The sequence below is a fragment of the Notamacropus eugenii genome, chromosome 1, assembly GCF_028372415.1.
Source record: "Notamacropus eugenii isolate mMacEug1 chromosome 1, mMacEug1.pri_v2, whole genome shotgun sequence".
NCBI lineage: Eukaryota > Metazoa > Chordata > Mammalia > Diprotodontia > Macropodidae > Notamacropus > Notamacropus eugenii.
The window spans coordinates 63,244,435-63,267,195 of NC_092872.1; the positions used below are offsets into that span (position 1 = coordinate 63,244,435).

Sequence of the window (22,761 nt, forward strand, 5' to 3'; positions counted from 1 at the left end):
ACAGAATTCCTTTTCACTTCCTTGTTGTTCAGTCATTTCAGTCATGTCCTCCTCTTCATGACTTCTTGGACCTCGGGGTTTTCTCAGCAAAAGTAGTGGAGTGGTTTGTCATTTCCTTCTGCGGTGGCAGAGGTTAAGTGATTTGCCCAAGGACACACAGCAAGGAAGTTTCTGAGACTGGATTTGAACTCAGGTCTTCCTGACCCAAAGCCCAGTACTTTATGTGCTGCGCCTCCTAGCTGCCCCCCTTTTTATCTAGGAAATAATAAAATACCAAACTTAAGGGGCAGAACAAGAACGTAGCAGTTAGTCCATCCACAAGAGACAAGCATATACCCTGCATAGTTTATCTTAAAAGTAACCACACAATCCAAAAATTAACCAATCAGTGAACTAAGAATAATTATTAAAACCATGCGCACATGCTCACATTTTCCCTCTTTTCTGACCTTCTTGCTATGTCTCTGTACACAAAAGTAGAAATTCTAGAGAATTGTTCCAAATGTATATTTATTTGACTATATCAGCCTCTTTCCATCCCTATGGTTGTGCGGGCAGCATGATGGAAGCACTTTCAGTTATACCTGCAGTAATAAGGAGTGGGATGATAGAAGGACCTCCTGGCAGTTGTTACCCATCCGTATCTCCAGGGTCTGGTTTCTCAGACCCACAGATCTCTAATGTCTGTAGTCACTTCATCCAGGGGTGATCAAACCCAGAGGTAAAAAATAATGGTTCAGTATAGTCAAACTCCTATTTACTTCAACAAACAGTTATTGCCTGCTACATACCCAAACTAACATTCAATTTAGTAAACATAGTATCGCTTACTATATGTTGTGCAAGGCAGCTAGGTGGCACAGTGGATGGAGCTCTAGGCATAGGATCAGAAAGACTCATCTTCCTAAGTTCAAATCCAGCCTCAGACACTTCCTAGCTGTGTGACCCTGGGCAAGTCACTTGACCCTGTTTGCCTCAGTGTTCTCATATGTAAAATGAGCTGAAGAAGAAAATGGTAAAACCCCTCCGGTATCTTTATCAAGAAAACCCTAAATGGGGTCACGATGAGTAGGACACAACCAAAACAACTAAATAACAAGAATATGTAGTGCAGCATGGAGTTCTGAAGAGAGAGCTAGCCTCAGTCAAAAAAATGTGGGTTCAAAACCTGCCTCTGACACTTCCCAGCTGTGTGATTCTGGGCAAGTCACTTCACCTTTTAGTGCCCCCAGGTAACTTTCAGAGACTATAAATGGCAGGATAGTTGCTGATCTACATTTGTAGAGGAAGTATCCTTGCCTAGAATTTCCTACCCCCATGAAATCACCAGTGCAGGTGATCACATTCTCTGCCACATAATCTCAGTTGCCTAGAGCACTAAGAAATTAAACAACTTGCTCAGATCACACAGCCAGTTATGTATCAGAGGAGGAACTTGATTTTGAGGCCAGTTTTCTATCCACTATACCCTGATGCTCATGTTTCCTCTCTGTTCTGTCTCTTCTGCTGTATCAAAGTACACTGAAGAAAAATTTCTAGAAACCATTAAGAAATAGAGACTATTTTTCTCAAGAAAACTGGAAAGAAATAGTTAAGGATGATTGATATTGTTGAGTCATTTCAGTTCAGTCTTTGTGACTTCATTTAGGGTTTTCTTGACAAAGATACTAGAGTGGTTTGCCATTTCCTTCTGTTCATTTTACAGTTGAGGGAACTGAGGAAAACAGGATTAAGTGACTTGCCAAGGGTCATACAGCTAGGAAGTGTCTGAGGCTGGATTTGAATTTAAGTATTCCTTACTCCATTTCCTGTTCTCTATCCATTGCACCACCTTGTAAGGATGATTAATGAGCATTTAACTTTCAGACAACTTCCTAGTTCAGTAGAAAGATGGAAATCTGTACAATACAACTTCTACAAATTGAGAATATATTTCTTAATGGAAACTCTAAAGATAAGAAGCATGAGGTATAAGGAACTGACCTCATAATCAAGACGTGGGTTTAAGGCAATCCTCTGACACTGATTGTATGACCTTAGGTTGCTTAACTAGTCATTGTCCCAGACAGCTCTGTAAGACTATCAGCTGCAGAATGGATGTTTAAATTGATAACAAGAACTTCCTCACAAAGTTTCCAACAGCAATTACATCATTGGTCAGGACAAAACAAAATACCTCAAATCTCTAAAGATATAATGCCCATAAACAAGCATTCTTGTAAATGGGATGGAATTAGATTGCCAATCTAGTATTCAGTGGGACCTAAGTTGACATGAAACCATGTAGACTTCTCAGCTTCAGACCAAAGAGATGACAAACAGCAAAAGACAGAGAAACAGGAAAATATAGGCAGAAAGAAGAGATATCTGTACTGTCACTTTTTCCTCTGCCCACCAGGAAGAAAAATCAAAGAGAGAAGGCAGAACACATATGGATCCTTAAATCTTTTCTGCTCTTTCTAGTCTACTTGGGTCATATTCTGTAAAATTAATTTTCTCCTTATAGTCTCAGTAGCCTATTATCTTAGCCTTAATAATCTTTCTACATTCCTTGATCTATGCCAGATTCTAGACCAGGGGTGGGGAAAGTTTTAATTCTTTTTAAGGGTAAATCAGCTTTGAATCAAAGAATTCTAACCATATTTAAAGAAGGAAGGAAGGAAGAAGAAAGAAAGAAGGAAGGAAGGAAGGAAGGAAGGAAGGAAGGAAGGAAGGAAGGAAGGAAGGAAGGAAGGAAGGAAAGAAAAAGAAAGAAAGAAAGAAAGAGAGAGAGAGAAGGAGAGAAGGAGAGAAGGAGAGAAGGAAAGAAGGAAAGAAGGAAAGAAAGAAAGAAGGAAAGAAAGAAAGAAGGAAAGAAAGAAAGCTATTTCTTCAGTTCAGTCACAAAGCTAAGAAGTCTTTAATGATGTCATGACTTCTTCCAGCAGCTCCTTATTGATAATATGTTACAGTCTACTCATACCCACCATGTACTTTTTCATTGTCCTTTGGGTGACCCACAACTGTAATTCTTTGGACACTGTAGTATTTCATAGTCATATAAGATCACCAGAAGAATATCATTATTAAAAAAGATGGATCTTTATTTCAGGGAGAAGCTTGGGGTCATTAAACGTGATCGCTTGATATCCCAAAGGCAGTCAGCCCACTTTGCTCTTCAGATGTGACCCTTGCTCATTGTTTGTCACAGTGTCTATCCAAGACATATATGCTAATCAACCAGCTTGATAGCTTGTCCATCTACCCAAGTCATTCTTCATGCACTTGGTTTTTCCTGTGTGAATAATTAAGCTGAACTCTCTTGAATGATTAGGAGTCACATTTAGAAGACCCTACAGCATTCAAGGGTTTGATTCAACAAACATATCATAGGATCATAGATTTAGAGCTGGAAGGGGACCATCATCTGCAACATGAAATATCTGGAGGATCTCACTATCTTTAGGAAATCCTTCTAATATGCCAACAGTGTCCTTCTTTAGAAAAAGGAATCTTTGAGGTCATCTCTCATTCAGCATAGGAATCTCCCTCAACAATAGTCTCTGCTTGAACAATCCCTGTAATAGGGGGTTTATTCTCTCAAAAGGTCAGTCATGCCATTTGGGGATGGCCATTAGTCTTCTTTATATTGAACCAAAATTAGTCCTAATTATCCCTTATAGGGATAAGCAGACTATCTCAAATTCATCTTCCATATGACAAGCTTTAAGATAGTTGAAGACATAAGGCAAAATGCCTTCCACACTCAGAGAAAGAAATATGGAAGTCATTCGCAGAATGTAGCAGATCATGTTTGTGTGTGTGTGTGTGTTTTTGTGTATCATGTTTTGATTTGTTATATGATTTCTTCCATTTATTTTAGTTTGACTACATAGCATGACTATAGTGAAAATGTACTTACTCAATAAGAAAGTATATGTAGAACTTATGCAGAATTGTATGTGGTCATGGGGAGGAAGAGGAGTAGTGGGGGGCAGGTGTGGGGGGGATAAAATCTTAATTTTATGGCAGTGATTGTAAAACATTAAAAAATAATAATAATAAAATAAAATTTAAAAAAATAAAAAGATAGTTGAAGACCTTTCTTTGTCTTCTCCAGGCTAAACTTTCTCAATTTCCACAACTGTTCCTTATATGTCATACATTTCATTCATAGGCAGATACAGATACGGAGATAGATGGAGAGTTGTAGAGATGGATACATCATATATATTATATATATAATATATGAATATATAATATTCAATTTTATGTTTATATTGTTGTCATCCCTTTCCCATCAGACTGAACTGTCTTCAAAACCAAAGACCTGGTGTTATTTTATCAGTCTTAGCACCTAGCATAGTGTGTAGTTGTTGCTTAATTAATATTTGTTGACCACGGCATGGTTTTGACTATTCTGAGGCCCCTTCTCTGGATGTATTCTAGTTCATTGGTGGTCCTCTCCTATCATGTTGTTTGCTGATCTGAGTGCAGTATTGCTGATGTGGTTTGTTCAGGTCAGAATAGATAAGGCTTTCTTTCTTCAAGCTACCAAAAAGCATATAGTTGCAGGTAGATTGTATACTATCTTAATATATCTCATTTTCTCATTTGTTTTGTTAGTTTTTAAATTTTAAATTTAAATTTAATTTAAATAAAATAAATTATAAAATTGTTTTCAGCTATCATTTTGTTAAGCGTTTAAGCGGCATGGTATGCTGGGAAGGAAGCTGGCCTTGAGGTCAGAAGACCTGACTGTGTGACCCTGGGCAAGTCATTTCATTTCTCTAAGCCTCAGTTCTCTCATCTATGAAATGGGGATACTATTACTGTCAATTTCTCATAGGGTTGCTATAAGAAAAATGTTTCATAAGCTGTAAAGTACTATACAAATGTGAGACCTGACTAGATTTTTTTCAATAAAAATTGACTATTTTGAGAAAATAAACTTTTATTATGTTAAAAACATAACATATAAATAACAGCATAATATATGTATAAATATTTAAAAATTATATTTATAAGTATAAATGTAATATATAAATAATAATATATAAAATATATTATTTGTAGGTATATGCTCATATTTTCAATATAATGCTTCAAGGGCTTTTGCTTTCTTTGGTGTAAGTGCTCCCTTAATAATAACAGTATAATAGCTGACATTTAGATAAAGTTTAAGGTTTACAAAGAGTTTTGCATAGTTTATCTCATTTGAGCTTTCAGCAACCCTGTGTGGTAGGTGCTGAAAGTTTTATTATTCCCATTTTATAGATGTGAAAATAGAGGTTAGTTAACTTGTCTATGGTCATACATGTACTAAGTGTCAGAGGCAAGATTTGAACCCAAGATTGTCCATGTCCTACTCCAGCACTCTAACCATTACCCAATACTGCCTCTTCATTGACACAGATAGTAACTCTTTTGCTATTTAGGAGATGATCTCTGGGAATTGTCATGACAGAAATAAATAGCACTAACTTTTCCCCATGCCTGTGATGTTGCCTTCCTGACTTCTTAGTCATGAAATCCCTGACTTTCTTTAAGACTCAGCTCTAACACCATTTCTTCTAAGAGGTCTTTCCTAGTCCCTTCTCTTCCCCTTTCCCCAACCACTCCTGTTCCACCTATTCCTATTTCTTTTGTGTGCTCTGATTTACATATTTTTTCTCTTCCATTAGATGTAAGCTTCTTGAGGGAAGGGAATGTTTTCGTTTCATTTTGGCTTTATACACCCAGTATTCAGTATAGTGCCTGGTGAATCGTAAATAAATGCTTGTTGACTGATGGTTTGATGAGACTCATCATTCTTAGCTAGACCGCTATTTGAATGATAGACATTCTGGACCTCTACCTCTAAATGTTTATGCTCTCATAAAATAGCTTTTTAGAACATAGGGTCATTTCCATACCACAATGAGACACCAGAGTAGGACTTCACTGGAGGGAATCCAAGCTAAATTAACATGAAAGTGAGTGGAGAGAATGGGTTTCTGAATTTTGTGGGCAAGCATAAAAAGGGCAATGACATTCTTTTCCCTTTCACAGATTTGTTTAAACCAAACTTAAAATCAGTTTTGTTACCTTTAGGAATATACAGCATCAGAAAAGGAAATGATGCAGCAGATGGTTCCTACAGAATTATGCCATCCAGTACCTGTCAAGTTTGAACATGCTAAGACCTATTATAGGAACTTAGCAACATCTGTTTTTACCACTCTTCAGATGCCATTGGAAGTCCGCCTTAAAGAAGGTAAATCATTTCTACTTAACCTAATTTCTTTGCAGGCAATCCAGTTGCTTTTGCTTTTTGACTTATACCAGGTCTCTTCAGCCCAGATAAATCTTCCTAAAATACTTTCTATCATGACGCTTTTCTGCTCAAAAAAAGTCCAGTGGTTTCAGAGTCTTACAAGGCGAAGTCCATATCCCTTGACCATGCATTCAAGGCCCTTCAGAACCTGATCCCAAGCTGTTTTTATTCAGACTACTGCTCCTCTAAAGAAATCCTTTGCCCCAGCCCAACCATTCTAGTTACCATCCTTTTTGTTTTGGCTCATGCTGTGTTCCCTGTCTTTCTCACTCAGTCACTCATTCATTCAGTAAACATTTATGGAGGCGTCCCAAAGGAGGAAGTACTAACATTAATACTCCTTCATAAGTAGAAATGTTAAGACAATTGGAACTAAGAGAAGAGTTATCTTGGTCTCTTCTACTTTTAGAAATTCAGTTCAGTTTGACAAGTGTTGATTAAGTGACATTCAATTAAAAATGAAAAGAGATGCTGCCGTTAAGGGGTTTATATTCTTCTGGTGTTCATAAACCTATAAAATACCAATTGTGCATAGGATCTGGTATACTTGGGATCAGCTCCTTCTCTGGTTTGTTTGAAGTAGTTTTAGTGAACAAAGTAAAAGAAGAAGATAAAACCAGAATAGAAATTAAATTAATCCTCCTGGGGAAAAATACTTTACAGAAAAATGAAAAGGACAACTGAAATAATGAATAAGGAGAAAAAAGAGAAAAAAAGGGTACACAATACATAAACTTTTGGCAGAGAGGTAAAAGAAAGTGAGAAGTCTCCAGAAGGTTAAATAATGCAACAATAAGACAACCAAAAGCAAAAGCAGATTTACTCCAAGCACTTTGGGAGTATTCAACAAAATTAACAGCGTTCTACACATAGTAAGTAGGGAGTAAAGGAAGGATGGGACAAAGGAAAGAAAGAGGAGGGTAAGTAGAGAGGGGAGGGGAGGAAAGAAGGAAGGGAAAGAGAAAGGAAGAAAGAGGAAAGGAAATGGGAAAGGAAAATAAAAGAGAGAAGAAGAGAGAAAATGGTAAAGCATAGAAAAAGAAAGAGGAGAAGAGAAAGGAGATGCAAAAGGAGAGGAGAAGAATGGGGAGGAGATGGGGAAGAATAGGGGGAAAAGAAAAGGAGAGGAGATGGGGAAGGGAGAGTAGAAGAGAAGAAATGGGGAAAGGAAAATGAGGGGGGATGGGGAAAGAGAGAAGGGTGGGGAAAGGAGAAGGGAGGGGAGAAGAAAGGAGAGGAGAAAAGAAGGTTCTAACACCTGTTTTTGTAATTTCTCATTGATCAGCTAGAAAAGCATGTGTCAGTGTCACCCAGGTACCACTGACGTCACTCATGCCCTTGACCCTAAATTCATCTGCCTATAACAAAATCTGACCCTCTCTCATCTCTGAAACACTGTACCCACCATCTTGCTATTTTGTATGTGCCCAAGCATTCTCTTCCACTTGAATTTCTTAGGAACTATCAGCCCCACTTAACTCCTTCTTGTTCAAGTTTTCAAGACTTGCTTTTTGACTAAAATAGTCTCTTTCTCCCTATCATCTGGTACAGACGGAGACTGCCTTCATGTATCGGGACTAGTAAATACTCTTTTCTTCTCATCCTAACTTCTTCCTCAATAACCCATAATACAATTAAAATTTACATCAGAAAAAAAATCAAAACCACTATAAGCTGCCTAGAATAGGTGAGTTGTTTTTCTGGGTGCTTAACAAGGCTGTTACAATTTCTTCTAGATCTCTTCAGCCAGCTTTCTGTATCTTCCAAGTCAAAACCTGGTACCTTGCTGAAAATAACAACCACACCTGAGCGTTCACTCTTCTTAAAATGTAAGGTAACATTAGTGTGTAAAAGATCATAGATTAGCATAAGACTATAGACTTTTGGCATAAATCTGTGACACTTTCTATATTTACTTACAAATTGAGACAGAATATCCTTTCATCATTTTAAAATGTTTTCCCTGTTGAAACAAAGTATTTTAGTTGCATCTTAAAGCATTAGTATCAATATAGTCTTGGAAAGTCAAAAAATGTTGGCCCATAATTACCCCTAACCTCAAAGGGTATTTAAAGTCTGAGATGAAATTTAGCAGTGATAAATGCAAAGCCCTTCATGTAGGCTCTAAAAATCAACTACGCAGGCGCAGGAGGAAAGTGACATAGGTTAGAAACTATTCCATGTGAGATAACCAACCCATTTTGGTGGACATCAAGCACTATTTGAATTACTGGTGCTGCTTAGTAGTAAAAAAAAAAAACCTAATGAAATATGCATAAATAGAAGTATAATGTCTGAAATATGAGATGTGATCATTTCATTCCACTTTTCCCTAGAGAGAACACATCTCAAAGTATCCAATTCTAAGGGTCAAAGGTTGGAGGAGAAATTGATAAGCTGCATCATGTTCATAGGTCAGCAACCAGATAAGGAGTGACTCAAAATCATACTGCATGTGTATTGGTTGGAAAAATTGATCTCATAGTATTCCAAATTATAGATTGTCTGCTCCAACTCACGTCAGAGATAAAGAGACCAGTGTCCAACAATGCTACATGATTAAAGGAAGCCTGGTAGAGTGGAATGAACACTAGAAGTATGAAAACCTAGGTTCAAATCCCACCTCAGATACCTAATGTTCTTTGCTCCTAGGCGAATCATTTAATTTCTCTCAAGTTCCCATTCCTCATCTGTAAAGTGGGAATAAAAATAGTGGTAGTACTGTGTGCGTGTGAGTGTGTGTGAGAGAGAGAGACAAGCCCAGGATTTAAATACCTGTTCATTGATGAATTGTACTGTTTCCACTATTTCATACTTCTTTTCATTTGGGGTAAGATGTGTGTGTGTTTGTCCTTCGTTGCTGAAGAAGACCACGCCATCAGAGAATTGATGACATGACTTGCACTTGACTTTGTTTTTAGTGAGGGAGGGCTGTGCAGGTCACCAGCCTCACTTCTCCTCCAGTGTCATCTGAATCCAGTGACCAGATATTCATCAGAATGACTGGAGATGACCCAGGATGAGACAATTGGGGTTAAATGACTTGCCCAAGGTCACACAGCTAGTGAGTGTCAAGTGTCTGAGGTGAGATTTGAACTCAGGTCCTCCTGACTCCTGTACTGGTGCTCTATCCACTGCACCACCTAGCTGCCCCATTTGGGGTAAAAGATAGCATAGTGAAAGACATCAGACTAAAGATCCCCCCAAGTTTAGGTTGGAAGAGAAAAGACATGATAAAAAAAAGAAAGGCAAAGAGAGAAAACAAAGAAGGGGCATGATGACTGTCCTCAAATATTTGAAGTGTTATCATATGGAAGAAGGCTGCCATTAATTTTGCCAATGGATGGAAATTACAGGAAGAAACTTTTCATGTCAATATTCTGTAAAGGAAACCTCCCTAAGAATGAGAACTTCTCCAGAAACAGAATGAGCTGCCTCAAGAGAGACAGCAGGCTACTCAAGGTATTCAAATGAGTGTTAGACACTGTATGACCACTACTTGGATATTTCCCCATGCGTTATGGAGTGCTTCAGGTAGAATTGGAACAGAATGGTTTCTGAGTTCCCTTCTAACTCTGCAGTTCTATGATTTTGGAGCCTAGTCAAGAGAAAGGTAATTGATATAGAAAGGGGACTTAATACCATGTGATGCAAGCACTATTTGAAAGAACTGAAGGTATTTCACCTGGAAAAGAAAAGGCTTTGGTAAGGCAACAAGGCAGTAAGCATTTATCGAGTACTTACTGTATCTCACTGTATGGTATTTGCAGATTTTATGCCAATTTTTTTTTTGCAAAAAGGTGGGGTGTGACCATTATGTGAAACTTTTAAAAAATATTGTGCTGGTGTTACTCTAAAGATTTTTCTTACTAAACTGTATCACTGGCAGACAAATGTACTGTTTAGCTAGCTCAGAAAGATGCAAGTCTTACCATACCACATGACTTAGTCATGGCAGTTTTGCCTGCCCACCTGCTCCTCTTGTGACTATATCTCTTCCATGGGTTAAGTAACAGTACTGTTAGTACTGCAGCATTCTAAACAAATCATGCAAGTCGGCTTTCGGAAATATACTGACAATGTGCCTGCCCTGAGAATTCTAGGCTTGGGGCTTGCAACGCACAACAGATAAATGCATATCCATAGGGCTCTGGTGAATACGTTGCTGCTCTGTGTACCTTTTAAAGCAGCATGAGGAGCAAAATTAAACCATGCGATGATTACATGATGAAAGGTTATAAATCAATTTTTGGACTGGAAATAAAACCAAGGTGAGACAATTAGGTGGTGAAGGTAGTTACATGGTGAAATATGGTTACTATATTCCAGGTACAGGAGATGAAAATATAGTACAAGCGAAAAGAAAGATAATTTCTGCTCTCAGGAAGTTTCCATTCTTATAGTGAAAACAACACATAAAAGGGAACTGAAAAGGGAGTGGGGAGTAGGAGGAAGAAGGTACACACAAGGGGAGGGGACAAGGATGGCAGTTAAGTTCAGATGGTCAGAACCACAGTTAGGAGGGGAATGAAGTATGGCTGACCTGGACCCATTCCAAAATGAAGCTCCCAAGAAACAACTCACTAATGGAAGAAAGAGACCAACATGGCAGAGTGTAACAGCAAGGACCTCGGCATACACAGGAGGGCTGGCTGTACAGGTTCTTAGATCTGCTTTTCCAAAAGGAAAGCAACTTTTGAGGGGTCAGCAATCACTTTAATCAAGCACATGTATCATTCACTTAGTTCAGGGGGAAATGTCACCACCCTGAACTTCAGAGAAAATATAAACAGAGAAATAAAAATCAGTAGACAGGTCTTCCAACTATCTGACCACAAGCAATCATACTTTTTTTTTATTCTTCCGTTGAGTAACTACTTAAAGATGCCTATTCATTAAATGGGCGTATCTCACTCAAAGTAAGAATCTGATAAGACCTTAGCCTAAAATGACCATTGCATTGCATTGAATCCTGGGTCATCTCCAGTCATCCTGATTAACATCAATCCACTGGACCCAGATGACTCTAGAGGAGAAAGTGAGGCTGGTGACCTTGCACAGCCCTCCCTCACTCAAGTCAAGTCAACTGCAAGCCATGTCATCATCTTGATATCATGGTCCTCTTTGAGAACAAAGGAAAAACACATCAATAACATCACAGACCAACAGACAGATCCAACTGTCTAATCATAAATATATAGTTACCAGAAAGAGAAGCACCAATATCTGGATTTTCAGAGCCGGGGGCTCCATAGTGGTTTCCCAGAGTCTCATCTGGCACACAAACCTTCTTCCAAAAACTAAGCCCCAAAGTAAAACCTCACCTCAGAGTATATATACACTTTTCAGAGCTAGAAGGCATCACCACCCTTAAGAACCAGTGCCTCTTAGAAATTAACAAAAGGTGTAGGCCTTCTAGAGTAGGCCTAAGTTACTCAGAGAAAGAGAATGTGGTAATAAATACTGTGTAGTATTCAGATCTAGTCCCCCTGGCTAATTATTATAGAAAGGCAGGTCTAGCAATACTTCTTTGGCCTAAGATAATTTCTTATATGCCTTTGTAACAGCAACCACACTGGCATAGCCAGGATGTCTTGCTAGTACAGGTTCTTGCATCTGCTGTACTAGGAAAGATAGCTGTGTAAGGGATCAATAATCCTTTTTTAATTACATTCAGAAAATACAAACAGAGAAAACATAAGCAGAAAAATAAAGACCAACAGACAGGGCTCTACTGCATGAATCAAAGCAATATTGCTACACACTTTACTTACATCCCTGAATCCAGAGAGCCTTTACATCTGAGCAGTTGGGGAGCTCTGAACATACAGCCACTCAGAGTCTCAACCAAGGAATGACAAGATCCTTTTCATAAGCGAGCCCACAAAGTAAAATACCAACTTTCCAGTATAAGCACCAAAGACTCAGCTCCTGATTGGCTCAGTCAATGGCATGAAATCTACATGACTCAGCACAGCTGTGAACTATCAGGGTTCAAAGGAGATTGAACCTTCAGATACTCACAATTTAGCCTGAGCCTGGGAAACTGAACTCCAAAAAGAAAGCAAAAATCTCACTTTGCTTGCAGTTACAGCCTTGTGAGTACCTACCAAGGTTATTGTTTGAGAGAGCCTATGATTCTTGTTTTGTGAACTCTGAGATAAACAGGGAGATATGGCAACAAACACAATCCTTCCTTGTACGTTCCTATACCACATATGGGCAGCACAAGATTATATACCTATACTACATGTGGGCAGCACTTGATAGAGGGCCAGCCTTGGAATTAGGATGACCTCTGACCTTTACTGACCCAAAAGAGACCACTTAACTTCCCAGTACTTGAAGCTGCAGAAAAGTTGATGTGCATTGGTAGAAGGAATTTCCTCCCCAGGAGTTCTCTAACCTAATGAAATCATAGGTCCAGGCCTAAAAATAATAAAGAGAAGGAAGATGAAGAATCTTATCATTAGTAGAATGTATTTTCTCATGGGGAAAATCTTCTATCGATGAAGTCAATTGTTCCAGATCTACCCCCCCCAAAAAAAGAGTACATAGGGCACAGATACAAATCATTCCCCGAGAAAAGCCCTACATTTCTCAAAAGACATCATAGTAGATAGATAAAATGATCTTTAGTAATTACTCTGGTTCACATGATGAAATGACAATAATAAAGAATATATTAGCCCAGTTTTTAATGTATTGACATAAGTTGAAGTAGGGTGAGAGTCAGGGGATGGAGACCTAAATGTGGGTGCTAGATAAAATCATAATATATTAGAGTTATAAAAACTGAGATTTAATATAAGGAATTTGCCTGAGATTACCTTATCAACAAATTGCAGAAATAAGACTAACATCCAGGTGTCCAGATTCCTTTTCCAGTGCTCTTCCTGCCATGTCACTGTGCTATCCACTTTGGGGTGGCATTAGTGAGAGTGAATCTAAATATAATTTCATGCATGCTCTGGTTAATCATTACAAGTTTCTGAAGGCCTTCCAGGTAAAAGTATCTGAGTATCTACAGAGTGTGATGATGTCAAGGGGAGGAAGAAGATAAGATAAACTCATTCTGTGAACTAACACAATATTTCCTGAGTAGGAGGGAGTTGAAGGGAAGAGTTCATGGGAAGAGAAGCTATATCTTGATAGCTCTGACAGAGAGAGAATGCTTTGAATTGCCTTTTAGTAAGTATGAAAAATTGCTTAAGAGGTTACACATACCCAGGTTAACATTTTAAGAACCTTAAAAATGTCACACTGAATCAAATTCATGGCTCATCCAGCTCAGGCTTCTACCTCTCACAGTGACACCAAGGTATAACCATAAAAGGATATTATTAGAGACAGTGTGGTAGAGTGGTTAGAGAGTTAGTTGTGGAGTCATGAAGACTGGGTTCAAGTTCAGCCTTTGGCATATACCAACTATGTGATCCTGGGCAAGTGTCTTAACCCTTTCAGTGCTACAGGCAAATCATTGTGATTATAAACGAAAAGGAGAAGCCCATCTGAATTGAGGAGGAATTTCCTCAGTAGGGGTTTGCTATGCCAATGAAATACAGTAGAAAGGAAGGGAGGAAGGAAGGGAAGGAGGGAGGGAGGGAGGAAGAGAGGGAGGGAGAAGGAGGGAGGGAGGAATTATCACCCCCACCCCCAAAAAAAGAGAGCAATATTTTCCTCTCTGATAGCAGTACGCATAGTAGAAAGAGTCCAGGTTTGGGAATCAAAAGAATTCAGTTTGAGTCCCAACGCTACTTGTGTGGCCTTAGTCTTCACTTAACCTCTCTGATTCTCAGTTTCTTAAACTGTAAAATGAGGATGGTAATAACCACTGTAAGAGGCATTGGGACATGGTGAGTAGAGGTAGGAAGAGCTCAGGTCAGTCTTCACCTCTGATATCATGTGACCCTAGATAAGTCATTTAACTTCTCAGGGCTACCAAATGACTCTCTAAGACGAAACTCAGTGGAGTTTCCTGGATTATTGAAATCATAATTCCAAGCCTATTAAACAGTGAGGAGGAAGAGGAGCAACCCTGTTAACTCTCAGGGATATTGAGAGGATCAAATGAAATCCAGTCTGTGAAAATAACCATAAAGTGATGTGATGTTGTCAACTTGAAAAGATTGGGTTGTCTCTGAATATACTAATTTCTCTTAAAATGGATTTTCCATGAGTTTGATTTGTCCAAACACTTCTTTTGAACCTTTTTTTTGTATATCTTTTCCCAGGTCTAACCACAGCCTCTTGGTGTAGTGAATTCCATAAATGAACATTTGTTCTATAAAGCTTGGGTTCCCTTTATGTGTTCTAAATTTATCTCTTTCTAGCTTGAAGGGGAATCTCTGCTTCTAGGGCTACGATTCCAAGATTTGGTGAATAACATTTTATGAATGAAGAAACTTCATATCCTCCTCTATAGCCTTCATCTTTCCAGACTTGTCTTTTTAGTCTCTTCTCATTCTGCAGAATCTCAGAGTTGTAAAGAATTCCAAAGTCCATTTAGTCTAATCTGCATCTAGTCAAGTGTCTCCTTTATAAAGTCTGTTCATAGTGGTCATCCATAAATGAGAAGAAACCCACTACCTCCCAAGACAGCCTATTCAATTTCTGGATGACTCTGTTGGAAGTTTTTCTTTACATCAATTTTAAGTCTGCCTTGACATTTTTCACCAGTTAAGAGACAGCTAATGGTGAAGTAAGTGGATTCTGGGCCCTGAAGTCAGAGCATGCGGGTTCAAATCTTACTTCAGTTTCCTCATCTCTGAAGTGAGAGGGTTGAACCAGATGGCCCACGAGGTCCCCTGCATCTCTAAACCTATCCTTGTATTCATAGTTCTGCCCTCTGGAGCCAAGCATCACAAGTCTAATGTCTTTTTTATAGGATTGACTTTCAAACACTTGAGGAAAGCTATTATTTGTTGCCCTGCGCACCCACACCCACTTCCAATCCACAAGGCTTTTCCCGTCAGGTTAAATATCTCTAGCTCCTTCAAATAATCTTCCCGTAACATGATCACTAGATCCTTCGATGTCCTTGTCTCCCTTTTCTGGGTGTACTCCAGCTTATCAATATCAATCCCAAAATGTGGGACTCAGCACTAAGCACAGTATAAGTACTGCAGGATAGGGGTAGGAGGGGAGGAAGAAAAAATAAATCACAAAACTTAATAAATCTCTGATGACTAGCAACTTCTATACATCTACATCTACATGTACATCTACAGTCCCATTTAATCATCATAGTTCTTCACGATGATATGTCTGTAATGATTTCAAGATTCTCATTTATTGAAGGAAGAGCCAAACTTTTCTCACTGGCAAAAAACAAAAACATCAAAAAAAAAACTGATACAATTTAGAAAGGTTTTCAGCACAGCTTGAAACAAAACCAAGTATCTGATTAATTTACAATTAATCAAAACATCCTTTTCTGAATGTTTCGAATTATTCAGATATTTTGTTGTCGTTATTTTACTATATTTTGGAAAGAATGGATGATTTGTTTGGGGTGTTGTCTTTTAAATAGATGCCAGAATCCCAACCCTGGAACCAGACACGATGCATCCCCGGCTGCGACTGTCTGAGGACCGTTTGACAGTGACCTGTGTTTTGATTGGCAAGATTCAATTACATAATCCCCAGAGGTTTGATAAACTGTGGCAGGTGCTGAGCCGGGACTCGTTCTTTTCGGGGAGTCATTATTGGGAGGTGGATTTACTCAAGTCTGGGATAGGATGGTGGATAGGGGTGGCCTATCCTTCTATTGAACGCAAAGGAAATTCTGAAGCCAGTCGTTTGGGGTTTAATAGAGAGTCTTGGTGTTTAAAAAGATTTGATCTAGAATACTGGGCATTTCACAATGGAGAAAGGACGCGAATAACAATGGATCATGATCCTGAAAGAATTGGAATTTTCCTGGACTATGAGACTGGAATTCTCTCTTTTTATGATATAACATGTGGAATGACACACTTGCACACATTTTATTCAAGGTTCCAAGAGCCACTTTATCCAGCACTGAGGCTTTGGGAAGGATCAATAACCATACGTAAATTGCCATAGGGCCCCTGCTAATCCCAGGAGATGATTGGTCCCAGTGTAAGAGATGAATGGTACAGAAAAAGACTCTCTTTGAAGATACATGGCTGGTGCTGAGATGATAACAATAAAAATAATTAACATTTGTACAGCACTTTAAAGTTTGCAAAGTGGCTTATGTATAGAACTTCACAATAACCCTATGAGGTAGGGAATCTCAACATCATTACCCCATTTTACAGATGAGGAAATTGAGGCCCAGTGACTCCCTCACAGTCACTCAGATAAGTTATCAGAAGCCAGGTCTTCCCAACTCCCAAGTCCAGTACTCTGTCCCTTTTGTTTTCCCAAGAGTAGGGACTTCAAACCCAGTGACTGTTTTCCAGCCCCCTAACACCTTCCATCTTTTTGTCCAGTGAAACATATAATCAGATGAACAAGTCTATGTGAAGAAAAACAAAAATTTGAGTAGTATTGGTGCAAATGGATTTTGTGATATGTTTACACCAAACATGAAGTTTGAAGCCATTGCTTTAGGAAACCAGGCTACATAGGTATACGGGTATGTCCACTGGGGTAGGAATATTATGGATGCTACATAGTAATGTTTATTACTACTAACTAGTAGTAATACTAATAACTATTTACATTACTAGTAATGTTATTATACTAGGTAGTAATGATAATGCTAGGTAGTAATATTTATTACTACTAACTAGTAGAAGTACTACTAACATTACTAGTAATGTCATTATACTAGGTGGTAATGTTAGTCCTAGGTAAAATGTTAGGAATTAAAACAAAGAACAAGGATTAAAGGAGATTAGCCCCAGCAAATTCAGTTGATAGAGCACTTCTTAAAACTGTGGGTACCAACCCCTTATGGGGTCCCACAGTTTAAGAAGGGCTGAAGGGACTGTGAGTGGAAAAAGCTTAAGAAGCCTTGAATTATTAGGCTGTGACAAAGTGCAGAGTACTTAGCTTAACCTTGGTCCTGAAATGGATATCTCACTGCTTTGTGCTGATGTTTTATTCAGCTGACCAAATTGCTTGTGTAGAATAAAGGAGACACCAGAAATATGATACTGTACCAGGACTACCAGTAGTTTATGTAATTGTAAACTAGAAACTAACCAGAGGATCTAAAATGTAGCCAGTCCTAGGTTAAGGAACTCTTGGGTATGGGTCATTCTAGTCACAGATGCTGGGATCTGCCAAGCAGATGAGCAAATCAGGAAAGTTAAGAAGAAACCTTCCATAGGCAAACAGGTGCATTGATTTTTTTTTGTGATACACAGTTTCCATAAGATTCTTAAGAGCATTTGACTTTTAATCATTCAGGACTCCTGACTTGGGCAAATAAATGGCAAGATCTGATTCAATAAAGCAAATGATTCTTTCTTGTGTCTTGAAATCCAATGTGTCATACTCTTTTGCTTTCTAGGATGGAGAAGTTATACACTTGGGGCTTAAAGCTACTGTAGCATGCCATGTAAGATACCCAAATTACAGGTTTTACTATCTGCCTAGCACTTTTAAGGAAGGGCTTCTCTCAATACAAAAAAGAAAGAAAAAACACAAATAAAAAAATTGAAACAACTAAACAAAATAAAGAAAAGGAAAGGGAAAAATGAGTTTTTCCTCTCAGAGGCAAAGTATAATCCCAAATTAGCTCCAAATTAGAGTATATGGAACTCTACTAGCAAGGATTAGGTTCCTAATCTGTAGGTCCATACATATATGCACACACACACCCAAATGAGAAACCAAAGCACCTTGGGTGAAAATTCTAACACATAGAACAATCCCAGTTGTGGTAACAGTTTCCCCAGTGGATCATGTATCAGTGATCTGTAGAGAAAGTCAAATAAAGACCCAGACAGAATTTCTCCATAGGTCACTACAACACATAGAACTTTCTGTTTTTCTCCATTGGATCCCTTTTACATTAACACAGCATTTCAAATGACAGTCCAAACCCATCCAATTAAAGAACAAGCATTTTAGCCCCAAATGAAAGCAAAGTCAGATGAGCCCCCAAAACATGTATGGGGCTCCCAAGGGAGGATTAAGTGTTCAAGGTTGATGAGAATCAGCCCTGCATGTCTTGGAAGATGTTCCCAAATATAACAACTAATTTCCCAGGACACTGTAGGGTACCTTCTACACTGTAGGGTACCTTCTTCTACTAAGCCTGCTTTGTCCTCTGTCCTGTGGAGTCATGTGTGGTCATGATGAGGTGCCTTGGTGCCTGTGCTTGGACCCCAATCCTAAAATCACATGTCTCTCTAAAAATCATATTTCTCCCTAGCCCAAGGACAGCCTGCTGTAGATTCCTCTTCCTGATACAGTAGCCTGCTGCACCTACAGAATTTATTAATTTGAACCAGCTGTGTACTGGCTGAACTGGCCATAAAGATATTTACTACTCACTGACCAATCATGTGTATCCTAGACTTAGACATATATATTAAGTTTATCTTGTCTAACAAGACATTAATGGGAACAGCCTGGTTATTTCTCTGCTATGAATGTTAGATGATTTAGTGAGTTTCAGGCCTAAAACCACACCTCCATGTAGCTCTCCCTTGGGCTATTTCCCAGTAAACTCTGGGTAAAATATCTGCACAGCAGGTACTAAAAATGCATGTTCCTTTAAGAACTAACCACTTCCTAGTCCCTCCCTGAATCACCTAGTTAGTATATTTGGCACATGTTATACTATAGAATATCCTATGTGAACTTCCTGTACCCCTTTAAGGTTACAGGTTCCCTAAGAACTTTTACCTGCTCAAAAGCATAATAATAAATCTTTACCACCTTGACTTTAAGAATTCTTGAGTCTGTGAATTCATTCTGGACAGCTCACCCCTGTACTTCAGTCTTTTGGGGGGAGGGGGAATCCCAGCATCCTTCATCCCTCTCCTTTTCAACCCTCCTCAGTGAGTGCATTGATCAGAGCCTTTAAGTCTTTTAAAAGTTGTTTTTCTCTACAATGTTATAGTTATTGTATAAATTATTCTCAAAGTTCTGCTCATTTCACTCTTTATCACCCCATGACTTCCTGTTATTATCATCTGTATCCGTCCCTTTCACCATTTCTTACAGCCCAATAATATTCCATTACATTTATATCTCATCACTTGTTCAGTCATTCCCTAATTGATTCATACCCACTTCAAGTTTGCTGCTGCTACCAGATTGCTGCTATGAATATTTTTATACATATAAGTCCTTTTTTCTTGTCAATGCTGAAAACAAATGACCAAAAGTCACAGAGGATTTGCAACTGTTAACTCTAAAAATACCAAAGAACTCTCACAGGTTGTCACATCCGTAGTTAACTCAAAAAATAAAAATAAAATAAAACCAGAGAGCTAACAGTGGTCACAAGCAAAAAGCTTTCTTCATTCCTTTGGAGAAAGGAAACTAAATCCATGTGCCAAGCCCTCCTCTAGCAAGAGACCCACTTCAGTGTGGGCAAATCTCAGTCCATATACTAGTGACTACTCAGTAAGCTGTAGCCCTGACAGTGAGGGGCAGGGCTTCATGACCAGGACATGGATACTGCAGGTATTTGTCCAAGCCCAGAGACCACCTGGTGCTGGTATGAAACAATTTTTGGATTTTGCTATAGCTGAGCTCATCCAGAAGGTGAGAACAAAGGATTGTTGTTATGCAAGCTCAGGGCATGCTTGCTTGCTGGGCCTTAGCTCTGGAAAACAGGATGTCTGTCTCCAAATAGCAAAAAGGGAGGAGTAGAAAGAGAGGGGTGTTCTTGGTATAGGGATCCTGACATTCTCTGCTATATTTTTGAAGTACAGGCTTAATAGTGGCATTGCTGAATCAAAGCATAGGCACAATTTAGTTGTTTTTTAGTATAGCTTTAAGTTGCTTTCTATAATAGCTAAACCAGTTCACAACTCCAGCAGTGCTTCATTAGCATGTTTAATCTCCCATATCCCCACAACATTTACTTCTCGTTCTTTGGCCATCTTTCCAAATCTGAGAAGAGTGTGGTGGAACCCCAAGGTTTTAATTTACATTACTCTTATGAGTCATTTGATACATTTCGGTGTGGTGTTTTCATTCTTTCAAGAACTGCCTATTTATAACCTTTTACCCCTCATCTATTGATAAATGATTCTTGTTCTTAAAAATTTGAATCAATTCCCTCTATATCCTTAATATCATACTTTTATTAGAGAAACTTGCTGCCAAGATTTTCCCCCCAATTAACTATTTCTCTTCTAATTCTAACTGCATTGATTTTGTTTTTGCAACAGCTTTTCAGTTTGATACAATCACAATTGTCCGTTTTACTACCTGGGATTCTCTCTGTCTCCACATTTTCCCTCCAAATCCTGAGGCCAATTGCAGCATACCAAGAAATTCTCTTTAAAGAAAATGGAAGCAGCATTTAAGATAGGATTCTTTATAGTACTGACTACTCCTTGTGACAGAAGAGTTGGGGAGACACTATTCTCCGTAAGAGAAATTTTTTAAGCTGGTATCAGCTCTGTCCATTTTGAGACTCCCTGGAATGATGACAATTCAGCAGAGGTTCTGGCTGAGTTCTCGTTAATCCACCTAGTCCCGTATTGACCCAATTATTATAAAACTTGGTAGGTTTGTCAATAGATGAGAGAAAGTGGTCAAGATAAACTTCCACTTCAGGAGATGGATATTAAAGGCACCTCCAACACCCCCATTTCCACCTCCAGAGCTCTATGAAAAGGGAAGCCTTTTTATGTAGGCTGTGGTTAACTTTATCACTAGTTACCCCAAAAGCAAACTTGTTAAAGGGCTGGCCTCTAGAGATGGATACTGAAGGGCAATTAAAAGGGAGTAAAAAGTTTCCTAAGGAAAAGTGGGCAAATCTCAATCCAAGAGAGAAAAATAGAGTCTATGCTAGATCAAACCAAAAGTTGATCAGACTGCCAAGTCTTAACAGGCAACGAAAGAGACAGGATTTGCAGCCATAAATTCAAAAGCTAGTCTTCAATGCAGATTGTGACTAGCAAAACCTGCAACAGCAACAGGCAAAACCACTAAGTGACATTGGTGCCAAGCATCAGAGACATGAGCATTTGTCCTGGTGCTCACTTGCTCAAAACAGTGTTCATATATGGCAATAGTGTGCCAGCTATGATCCCACCTTAAGCAGGGATTTTTAACTTGACGTCCATGAACTTCCTTTTGTGCGTGTATGTGTGTTTTAAATTCTGATAACTATTTCAATATAATTGGTTTCCTTTTTAATCCTATGTATTTTATTTTATGTATTTAAAAACATTATTTAGAGAAAGACTCCACTGGCTTCACCAGACAACCAAAGGCATCCATAACAGAAAAGGTTAAGACCCCTTCCTCTATAGCATCACCGCTGCCATGGTACTCTCAGTGAGAGTCTTGACCTTCACCTTGGGAAGCCCCAGGAGTAACAGAGGCTCTTGATGAAAATTTTCCTACGCCTTAAATTTCCTTTAACATTGTTTAATTAACATTCTAAATTTCTGTCTGGAATTCTGAGCTGTTTATGGAAGGATATGGCAACAACGTTCTTCCAGAGTGACAGCTTACCACTTTCACACAAGTGGATTAACAGAGGCTTTACTGGAAATTTAGAGAGGATTGAGGGTCAGTTTCCAAACTCCACAGATAGAGGAAAGCATAATAGAATGCTAGACCACTGCCTCAGAACTACCATACTACTCAGCAAACCTTTCTTGTATGTTTGCTCACATATTTTTCTAAACAATTCACTGTGAATACCATCTGGGTGATTCCCAACTAAATATTTTACATGTGTTGACCTGAAAACTTGGTTAAAAAAAAAAGGCAACAGGCTAAATGCATACATTTTATGATTTAATTAATTAATTAATCAATTCCCTATTAAAGACAACGGTAACATAATGCATTATGGAGCCAGAAATGTTCTGGCTACCCAGTGCAGAAATCTTCTGGCTTATATACATTTTGCCGTGAGAAAGGAACTCTCCTAGTTGAACAAATCATAAATATAGTAAGACAAGACAATTAACAAAGTAATGTTGGTCAGGCCTTGGGATTCCAGCTGGGTAAACACATGTCTCGGTGATAAAGAAGGAAATCCCACCACTAGTAAGTGGCAGGCTTCCTGCCCTAAACAGATAACTGACATAGGAAAGGGTAAACAAAGTTCAATAGAAATTACAACCTAAGATGTCTATATTTTCTTTACCATTAATATGCCATAACATAGTATATGTCTATAAATATTAAGATATAGAAAATGTCCCATTATTCAAGATAGTGTCTTAGGTTAAAGGTCTCTTAAGGAATGTAGAGTCAGCCTTGGCTGGCTTTGTTGACATAGGAAGAGGCACTCTCTGAGTTTGCTTCAGAGAGAACAAAGAGATTATTCCAAAATTTTATAT

At 38.6% G+C, this 22,761-nt stretch overlaps 1 protein-coding gene and 1 long non-coding RNA gene across 2 annotated transcripts in view; one reads left to right on the plus strand and one right to left on the minus strand.

Annotated features, from left to right (window-relative positions):
- Window positions 1-13,214, minus strand: part of LOC140501090 (uncharacterized) — a 29,222-nt gene extending 16,008 nt beyond the window's left edge. The window contains exon 1 of the long non-coding RNA XR_011966065.1: window positions 13,126-13,214. This is a non-coding gene — a long non-coding RNA (uncharacterized lncRNA). The remainder of the gene's footprint in view (window positions 1-13,125) is intronic.
- TRIM14 (tripartite motif containing 14) overlaps window positions 1-17,753 on the plus strand; it is a 42,197-nt gene extending 24,444 nt beyond the window's left edge. The window contains exons 4-6 of the mRNA XM_072604305.1: window positions 6,073-6,235; window positions 8,032-8,124; window positions 15,828-17,753. Coding sequence (XP_072460406.1) covers window positions 6,073-6,235; window positions 8,032-8,124; window positions 15,828-16,363 — 792 coding nt within the window. The 3' untranslated portion in view covers window positions 16,364-17,753. The remainder of the gene's footprint in view (window positions 1-6,072; window positions 6,236-8,031; window positions 8,125-15,827) is intronic.
- The last annotated feature ends 5,008 nt before the right edge of the window (window positions 17,754-22,761 follow it).